Raw genomic sequence first — 10903 nt, 5'->3', positions numbered from 1 at the left:
CAACCATATCCTATCCACACACACACACACATACACACAAGTGCCTGTATGTATACAACCATATCCTATCCACACACACACACACATATCATACACTGATAATTGCCATTTTATACATTCACATGAAATAATATTTCCTACAATTATCTCAGTCAGAGGCAAATATGCATTCAATGTAATACATATATATAGGCACTTTCACACTGTAAGTATAACATACAGAGGTATCATCATATCTCTGTACATATCACGAAACTAAAGTGTAATCACACGAAAGTACATACCATGAAACTGAATTCACAGCATGTGGGGTTAATAGTTTACATTTAGTATATACATACACTGAATCTGAAACACCATGGGTATTATGCTAGTCTACATCAGCCATTTACTGAGGAACACATTAGATTCTACTTAAATTCCATTAATTTAGCATTTTTCTAATGAATTGGTAATCACTTATTTCTTATCCTTAATAATTAACACTTTACAAGGAGCCAAGCTGACGGAATCATTAGCATGCCAGATAAAATGCTTAGTGGCATTTCATCTGTCTTTATGTTCTGTGTTCATATTCCGCCAAGGTTGATTTTGCCCTCCATCCTTTTTTTCGGTGGGGGGGGGGGTCAATAAAATATCCTAGATAGGGGTCTCTGAAAGAGGTCCCAGGGAGTAGCGTTGCTGCCTTCCTGAGCTAGTTTTCCACCACATTTCTTAAGAATCATGGTAGAAGCCTTGGTCTCGGGACCACTCATGTCTAGAAACTGAGGTTAGGGGTAAGCAAGGGCATGCTCCCTGTTGAAAATCCAGCTCCAAAAAAGCCTCATGATAACAAGGGAGAATGGGTGCCAGCTAGCCCAAAGGTTGGGATGGGCTGCACCTTCCTGCCTCAGTTGCTATAGCATTGAGGTAGATCCGGCCACCCTCATTAACGGGGACAAAACCCAGATTTAAAACACTGGATGACGATGATGATGATGATAATGATGATGAGTACAGGAGGTCAATGTAATTGATTTACTCCCTCCCCCAAACTTGTTGGCCCTGAGCCAAAATTTAAAACCAATAACTAACACTTATAAGATGGCAAGCATTTCATCAGTCGACTTTGCTTTTCATCCTTTTGGGGTCAATAAAATAAGTATCAGTTGAGCACTGGGTTCAATATAAAATGACTTACTCCCTCCCTTGAAACCAATCATTAAAACTTATAATTTTAGACTGGATAGACAGTACCTATCCAGACAGAAACTATAATTAGACATGCACATACACACACACCTTATAAAAACTGCTGGTGTGCAAGGATAGCTGTGTGGTTAAGAAGCTTTGTTTTCCAACCATATTGCCTTGGGTTCAATCCCACTGAGCAGTATCTTGAGAAAGTGCCTTCTATGTAGTCATTATATTGGTTTCAAATATTGGCACAGGTCCAGCAATTTCAGGAGAGGGATCAAGTTGATTGCATCAACCCCAGTGTTCAACTAGTACATATTCTATCGACCCTGAAAGGATGAAAGGCATAGTCGAATCCAATGGCATTTGAACTGAGAACATAAAGGTGGACAAAATACTAATAAGCATTTTGCTCAACATGTTAATGATTCTCCCAGCTTACCACCATTTGTAGTCATTATATTATAAATGTGCTTGGTTTTGTACGTCATTATCATCATTTTAACATCTAGTTTTCCATGCTCACATGGGTCAGATGGAATTTTGCTGTGGTAGATTTTCTATGGCCAGATGCATGCTCTTTCTGTCACCAACCTTCATGTGTTTCCAAGTAAGGTAATATTTCCTCAGGGCTAAACATGTACCCACGAAAGATTGGGAACGGACACCGTTTGCATGACGGTGACACTTGCTTACAACTTATTACATGATGTCAAAGCAAGGAGTCAGTAATACACACACACACACGCACACTCCTGGCCTCTTTCAGCTTGAGTCTACCAAATTTACTCACAAGTCTTTGGTCAATCTGGGGTTATAATAGAAGACACTTGCCCAAGGTACCATACAACCATGTGGTTAGGTAGCAAACAGCCACACCTGCACCTATGTAAGAAATCATTACTATTTAAGTAGCTGAGTATTCCACAGACTCATGTATTTTTAATATAATTTGAAGCACACTCAATGTGACAAGACGAGGCTCTTTGAATTACAGCAGCTGTCTGTACAAATCTGATTTATAAGAACTCAAAATGCTCACCAGTCGTCTGGCCTGAGGATCTGCTCCTTGTCGCAGCAACTCCCGTACACATTCTAAATGGTTATTTGCTGACGCTAATATTAAAGGCGTCGTACCTTCCTGTAAAAGGAAAAGAAAAAACAAGAATTAATAATAGTTTTAAAAAATAGTTAATTTAAGTAAAGTAAATCATCATTATTACAAAAAACACAATTTTTTTCATCTCAACAAATCATTTTCTTTTAAGTGCTTCCAAAACCCTGAGAGTCTGGCACTTAGCATTAGTTTCATAGTATCATATTGAAAAGCTAGATGTCATATATACTTATGTCTCTTTATGTTCTTAGTTCAAACTGTGTCAACAAAATACCTTTCATCCTTCCAAGTTCAATAAGATAAAGTACCAGCAAAGTATTGGGTTCAATTTAATCAACTTCAGTATTTGAGTGATTCATATTTTATTAACTCTGGCAAGGTGTAAGAAAAAAAAAACAAACACCATTAAGACTTGTAGGATGTGCAACTCACAGTGGTACAATTGATAAGTGGTTTGATGATAAGTTGTACCAAGTTCGAATCCTGCCATAGACTGACAGGACACGTATCTCTAAACAAAAGTCTGCACTACAACACACTATGACTTCTATACAAGAATCTAGAGATAATCCTGATCAAATGAAGTGCAAACATTATCAAACAATCCAACATCCACACTTACCCTAATACTATCAATAATCCAAACATTATTCATCCCAGCAATGTATCAATAGAATTTTAAACAAACAAGTGACTGAATGATCAGAGTGAGATATGATGTTAAAATAGCAGAAGAGGTCTGTTATGTTATAGTCTTGGAATTGATCAATACCTCACCAATTTCTGGGACCATAACTTATATTTCATGATCCATATTGCTGAGGACACAGTAATCCCTCGGTGAGAATTTTCCCATTTAGTGAATGGGAAAATGTCTTTTCTGCAATATACACAGTACAGCCTCTTTGTTTAATGTACTCCAGTTTAATGTGAATTTAGATATAATGTGATGAATTAATGGACATTTTTTTTTTTCTTCCTAAATATTCTTGAATCTCTGATTTTCTTGGATCCTGACTAAGCATGATACCGTTATTTTTATGATATTTTATTGACCCAACAATAATGTTATAATAAAGGACCTACACTGCACTACCAACCTTTCATTTTTTTTAAATCCTTCATTAACTGGCACTAACATTAGTCCTTTCCACTTCTCTTGCCGAAGCAGATCAAAACTTAGAGAAGAAGCTTAAGGGTACACTTTTTCTCCAAACAAACCATCACTAGCCCCAGTGTTAATGAATACTTTTGTTCTGACTGAATTAGCATTATAGGTATTAAGTTGTTTGACTGCATATAAGAACAGGTTGTCTAAAGGGGAGAGAAACAGATGGAGATTGTAGTGTCAAATGAATTGATTCCAGTAAATTACTGAGTTTGATTTTATCAATTCTAGTTGTATTTTTACTAGAAATGCAGAGATGAAACTAAATTGATATTTAAGCATTCACTTTATTGTATGTTATCTCAACCATTGTTTTGTACAAAAGAATGACATTGAATGAGTTTATTTAACAGTTGTAATATACTGCAAAAGATAATGTATTAGGCTACTAGATCATGGACCCTGAGTTCATATACACTGTAGACTGCTGAGAGGAACAAAGAGGAGAGAGAGAGAAAATCTGGTCAAGAGAAGGTTTAAGCCACAAAATGTCCAAACTTGCTAGTATTAAGTGTCTACTCTCAACACCCAACTACACTAGCCACCACTGCTAACACCAATACTGCAACTACCAAAACCAGTTGCTTGGTTTAACTTTTCCTTCTGTTAGATATTAGACAACCCACCCACCACAACAGAACAGAACAAAATTGGTATCCTGCAACTACTTTGGTAATGCTTGCCCATGAATGGCAATGATGCTGATGCCAGGTAAAACAAACTGGTGCCAGTGCCATGTAAAAAGCACTGGTGATGGTGCCACATAAAATGCACCCATTACACTGTAAAGTGGTTGGCATTAAGAAGGGCATCCAGCTGTAGAAACTGAGATAAAACAGACTGTGGAATCTGGCACAGCTCATAGCCTTGTCAGTATCAATGCATTTGACAAAGTAGTCTTTATGCTAAAGGGTTAATCTTCTACCTCTGTACTAAAGAACTGTACAACCATAACTAACCAGAGATACATTGAAACTCCACGTGGCTGCTCATCCTGCTCAAAATAGTTAAATCTCCCTTAAATCACACCCTACCATCTTAAAAAGGGAAATTACTAAGGGATAATTAATGTAGCCCAGAACATATTGTTTGTAAAAACAGATTGGGTGGTGATAATCAGGATTAACCTGGGAGGCTAACTATTAACAACAATAAAACAACAATTTCAATTACAAGACAATTGGTTTCTGTACTTAGCATTCATTTCACTCTCTCTACCACCACCACCACCACCACCACTGCAACCACTGTTGCTACTCCCACCATTGCTGTTACTGTCACCACTACTGCTGTTGCTACTGTCACCACTACCACCATACACACTATTACATTATTAATCTTAGCTTTTGTAACACGTACTAATAGTACCGACATGCTACACAAAGGATTATAGCTTTCCCACTAATCCATTTGTTTAAATGAGTGACTACAGTCACAAGATACTTATCCCAAAATACCCAGCAATATTAGGTGGTACAAAGGACATTTAAGACAAAACATACCTGGTCAATACGTCTAATTTCAGTAAATAATATTAGAGCAATGAAAGGAACTGACAGAATCATTGTCACGCCAGAAAAAATGCTTAGTGGAATTTCTTGTCTTTATATTCTGAATTCAAATACTTCCAGGGTCAACTTTGCCTTGCATTTTTTCAGGGTCAATAAGATACGTACCAGTTGGCACTGAGGTCAATATAATCAACTTGCACCCACCCTAACAATTACTGGCCTTATGCCAGAATTTGAAACCAATATTAGAGCAATGGAAAAAAATACCTTGTGCTATTTAGTTGCCTCTTTGTTTTGAGTTCAAATCCTACCTAAAAGGACATTGCTTTCCATCCTTCTGGGAGTTGTTGTTGATGTATTTTATGGAACCCTCTTGTCTTCAATTTTTTTTCTCCGACATAGTGTACCTGGGACTACATTATCCATTGAGTCCTGTTGTCTTAACAACAGATTGTGATTTGAGGGAAATTTGGCTGCTATTACTAGCTAATGTAGAAGCTAATGAGTACTAGTGAAGTACTAGAGGTAATATAATCAATTGTGTTTTCCTCTACAATATGTTAACTTGTGCTTCTGTTAGAAATTAATATAAATTGACCTTACCACTCTCCCAAAATATGTTAGAAATCATTATTTACTCATATGAATGACAGAATCAATAAAACAGTAAGTAAAATGCCTCGTAATATTTAGTTACATCTCTCTATGTCTGGAGTTCAAGCTGGAGCCATCTTTCACTATTATCTGTTCGGGGATTGACAAAAAATAGTGCCAGTCCGAGTTGATATAACCAGCTAAAACACCCCCGCCCTACACCTGAAATGTATGCTGTCACGCTCATGTTCAAAATTATTAAAACTAACAGCAACATTAACTGAAAATAAATATTTTTTAAATCCTATTTATAAAGAGAAGCAAAGGTTAAGAGTTATGGTGTCTAACTGTCTCTAGAAACTAATCTACTGGCAAGAAGTAGTAATAAAATTACTAGACAGAAAAAAAAAAGACGACCAGATAATTGGATTGCATTGTCTATACAAATAGACTTTCTATTTTAACACTGTTCTAAGGTGAACTTTTCCGTTGACAAATCTACCAATTTACTGATCAACAGTTCTTCCACCTCATACTACGTCGTAAAGTGTGTGTGTGTGTGTGTGTGTGTGTGTGTGTGTGGAGACAGAGAGAAACTCAAGGGTATTTCTTTGTTTCTATTTCTTCCTCTCCAGCTTATGTATGAACTGACAGAATGACTGAACTACTAGTAACTTGACCATAACTTAAACTTCATGCATTTGATTCTGACAAAAAGGAAAGCGTTGTTTCCATAGGTACTGTAGTGGCGTGAAATTATAGCCGCCATTGAGGAAGTACTATCTGCACATGTGCAAGGGACTTGCTTTCCGGAAGCCCCTCGAGTGCGCATGCGTAGTAAAACTAGTACTTAAAGAGTTTGTTTCACTTTGTAAGTCAGTTGAGCGAGAGACCTTCGACATGACAACAACTCGCTCCTCCACGAAGCACTCTTCACCACGATGCTATCGATATGATAGCTATTTGCTCCTCTGGCATGCATCAAGGAATCTCTTAATCTTCCAATACCGATTACAACTTAATCAGCGGTTGCAAAGCTGAATGACACAGGATTTGTAAAACCAAGCATCACCAAAAATAAAACTTATTTTTATAATGTTGTTAATTGTTCTACTATTTCTTCATATATAATTATGTTGAAAGGTGATAGAGAAAGACTAATGTCTCTATTGCAACTATCAACTTTTTACAGTACTATCTTCCTGAAAGTGCTTCTAGATACACAATCATAATTCTAAAGAGGGTCAATGAGGGAAAGCGGCTATGCACTCATTTGATGTATCAGAAATAAGAGCCAAATCGCCAAGCAAAATCACAACCTACTGTTTTAAACATGAAAGAACACAATGGATAATGTAGTCCAAGATATACTTTGCCTGAAAACAACAGCAATAACCTTTTCTCAATATCTCCAGATAAAAAAATAGACACAAAAGTGTGTTTCAAAATATTCAACCTAATATTTGAATTTCTGAAACTAGGTAAATACTGCCAGTGGCATATAAAATTAGACAAAAATTTTTTTTTTAAATGAACTTTTTAAAATTATTGAAAGGAATATGAGATGAATGCGGAACGGTATTAATTAATAAATTCAAAAATTCAGTGACTTACCAAATGATATAACTGGGAATACAAATCAAAGATCATTTCCTACCACTGCATAACATCTCTTCTTCACTTATTCTGATTTTTCATTCAACTACCTACTACATTTAGCTTCTACCAAAAAATATTAAGTGGTTTCAGTACTATAGGCGTAGGAGTGGCTGCGTGGTAAATAGCTTGCTTACCAACCACATGGTTCCGGGTTCAGTCCCACTGCGTGGCACCTTGGGCAAGTGTCTTCTACTATAGCCTCGGGCCAACCAAAGCCTTGTGAGTAGATTTGGTAGACAGAAACTGAAAGAAGCCCATCGTATATATGTATATGTATATATATATGTGTTTGTGTGTCTGTGTTTGTTCCCCCAACATCACTTGACAACCGATGCTGGTGTGTTTACATCCCCGTAACTTAGCGGTTCAGCAAAAGAGACCGATAGAATAAGTACTAGACTTCCAAAGAATATGTCCTGGGATCGATTTGCTCAACTAAAAGCGGTACTCCAGCATGGCCACAGTCAAATGACTGAAACAAGTAAAAGAGTAAAAAGAGTATAACTAACCATCCTTATGCACCCTTTTGTTGCAGGCATTAATAATAAGCTTTGATTCAATCCCTCACATGTGCTTCTGGTTATAAAAAGACACAGTATCACATGGAACTGCAATTAGTCATCCAATGTTCTTGCAGTTCACAAGAACATTACCCACAACAAGTGAAAAAATTCTGACCAATCAAGACTTTGCACGGAACTAGTTCCAACAACAATTTCATCTTTTGGCATGCTTCTGTCTGAGCCTAACCATCAACTATATATTCAGCGCACCTTAGCTACTTAGACAGATGGTGGACAACAGAAGACAGTAGCATGACCAGCAGCTAACCACAATGAATGAACAGCAACAATAACACAAGGACCAGCTAACGTTTTGACCTTTGTTACAATCACACCAATCTAAGAACAATAATATTCAAACTTTCATAGTAATGACAACATTTTTCTTTGTTTACAAAAAGAATAAATATTTTGTTTATCAAAAATCTTAACAGGTATCAGTGTTCTTCTTCATAACAAGACTAGTCATGAAGACAGTATTGAAAGAAGCTCTATTAGACCACAAGACATACACAAAAGCCAGTTTTCCCTTAGATTGCATTTTAGCCTTGATAGTTTGAAGAGACACATAGGATATACTGTATTCTGGATATACAACAATAGCCAAGAGAAAGACAGAATGGGCATAACTAGAATGTCTTTGATGATAAGTCTGCTCAGTCAGGGCTATTCTGGGACTAAACAACATAAATTACATCATTCTGATCCTGGTTTCTACAAACGGAATTTCTACAGGAATGGTAAAGTTCCTATTCAGCTGGCCAAGGAATTTACACTAAGAAAATAACTGTGAAAGGCAAATATTTGTAAACATATGAACATACAATGTTATATGTAGTAACAGCAGCAATGCTGTTTGCCTGAGGGTTGGAGAGGGGGGAGATGAATGGAATGTTGTAACAGAGTCAGGGTTACTACTGAGAAGAGAATGTTGCGGCTCTTACAAGAAAGATTATTATGTAACATTTGTGTGTCAGCATCTGTTTACTTTTCAAGTAATTTGATGATCTGAATGATTAAAGCAGTACTGATGATGAAGTTGATGATGATGACAGTGGTGGTGGTGGTGGTGAGGAGGAGGAGGAGTATTGTTGTCATTATCATCATTAGTTGAGATTTCTACTTTCACTTTTTATATAATATTTTTTTTAAACTTTATCTATACTGGATTAAGTTGTGATGTGAGGGGTAAAAAAGAGGTATTAATAACAACAACAACAATAATAATAATAATAATAATAATAATAATAATGAGCAATGGATTGACAGAGTCATTAGCACTTCAGATAAAATGTTTTGCAGTACTTCTAGCACTGTTTCTTCACACCTTCACATAATCGACATCCTTTACAAATTGTCTATCAAATAACAAATTTTTCACTGATGTTTCAAGGACTCATCAACTATTTTGCTGGGCTTGAACAACTTACTGCCACAATTTCTGCATTTCTTTCATAATTGCCTATCAAAAATAATAAATAAACAACCTTCCTACCTCCATTCACAACTACTCCCTCTACTCCCTCTTCTCCACCTCTTTCTCTTTATTTAAATATATATAAATTTCAATATTCTAAAGTAAGTAGCAGTTTTGCTTACTAACCTTAATTGTTATATTTCAATACTGGAAAGGTCCCCTCTTATTATATACTAAATCCACCTATCCTTAGAAGGTCCTATACAAGCAGAATACACTTTGAAATCTGATGAGGTTAAACAGAACTTTAATGAGAGAAGTGGGAAGAAAGCAAAGAAGAAAGGTAGGTAGATAAGAAGATAGATAGAAAGAGAGAGAAAGAGACGCATATAGGTGTATAGACAGACATATATCTTATTACTCTTCCTCTGGAAGAGACACAATCTATTCCTTCCTCACTCACAAACTTGCGAGGCAAGTGGAGGAGTTTAAGTATCTTGAGGCCATATTCACAAGTGATGGGAGGTAGGAGTCTGAATTTGATGTGCTGATACAGTAATGCACCAGCTTCAGCATTTGGTCTTCAGAAAAGGAAAGGTTGATACTTGTTATCTTCAAATCAGTTTTCATGCCTTGCCCTATCCTCACCTTTGTTGAGTAATGACTGAAAGAGTACACTCAGGAATACAACCAGATGAAATAGGATTCGTCCAAAGGATCTCTGCAGTGATGCTACTCAAAAGGATGCATAGCTCAAGAGAACAGGGAGTCTCTCCAGGATGAGCTGCAACTTTTCTATATTGAGAAGTCACAGTTCCAGTACTATAAACATGCAGTTGGAATGCCATAGAAAAGGATTGCAAAACAGATTCTTCCAGTCAAGCCAATTTTTATTCAGGGATTTTGTCCCTTTAAACCAGTGGTACTCAATCAGGGTACATATGATCACCAAAGGTCCATATGAGATTTTGCAAGGTCCACGCTAGCAAAATAGTAAATTGGGGATCCACAGTAGCATTTTAAGGGTCCATGAGAAGTTTTCATTTATTAGGGATCTGCAGCAGTATTTTAATACCCATGAAAAGTTTTTATTTAAATGTCTGTACAGCAAGAAACAGTTAGATTTCTTTCTCTAGCATTTTACATAGTGCAACCTATACAAATGAATGAGCGAATAACAAAATAGGAATTTTCAAAGAAGTGTCAGTAAACCTAGTTTTTAAACATCATATGGCTTTGTGGGGTCCCCCAAAATAAAATAGTAAACAAGGGGTTCATAAGTAAGAAATGGTTGAGAACCACTGCTTTAAACATTACATAAAGGGATATATCTTTGTAAGCTAAGAGTGGAAGAGGCCTTAAGTATGGTTCTCAGTTGGGAGCACTCATTAAGGTTCAGTTCATACCTCACTAAAGATAGACAGGGGAGATGAAGAAGGATTGCAAAAAGGAAAGTAAAATAATAATAATATAAACAAAAAAGAAGTGATGTGCTCAAAATGAAAGAAATTGTCCTCTGCAAACACCATGTCATTTTCAGAATGTACCGCTTCAATAAGGTCTGTATGGCTTATCTTAAACAGATCACCACTTCCATCTCACTGTCTGTACCACCACTTCCCCTCCACTAACACCACCCCAACCCCCTGTCATACCATTGTTAAGTCTCTCTCTCTCTCTCTCTCTCTCTCTCTCTCT

General features: G+C 36.6%; 1 protein-coding gene across 1 annotated transcript in view; it reads right to left on the bottom strand.

Moving 5' to 3' along the window:
* The window catches only part of LOC106876194 (ankyrin repeat domain-containing protein 29), a 138027-nt gene that overhangs the window by 40454 nt on the left and 86670 nt on the right, over positions 1-10903 (bottom strand). The window contains exon 3 of the mRNA XM_014924635.2: positions 2219-2317. Coding sequence (XP_014780121.1) covers positions 2219-2317 — 99 coding nt within the window. The remainder of the gene's footprint in view (positions 1-2218; positions 2318-10903) is intronic.

This window comes from Octopus bimaculoides, chromosome 9 (assembly GCF_001194135.2).
Source record: "Octopus bimaculoides isolate UCB-OBI-ISO-001 chromosome 9, ASM119413v2, whole genome shotgun sequence".
NCBI lineage: Eukaryota > Metazoa > Mollusca > Cephalopoda > Octopoda > Octopodidae > Octopus > Octopus bimaculoides.
The sequence above is the reverse complement of the archived record's forward strand: the minus strand, read 5'-3'. Positions and strand labels throughout refer to the sequence as shown.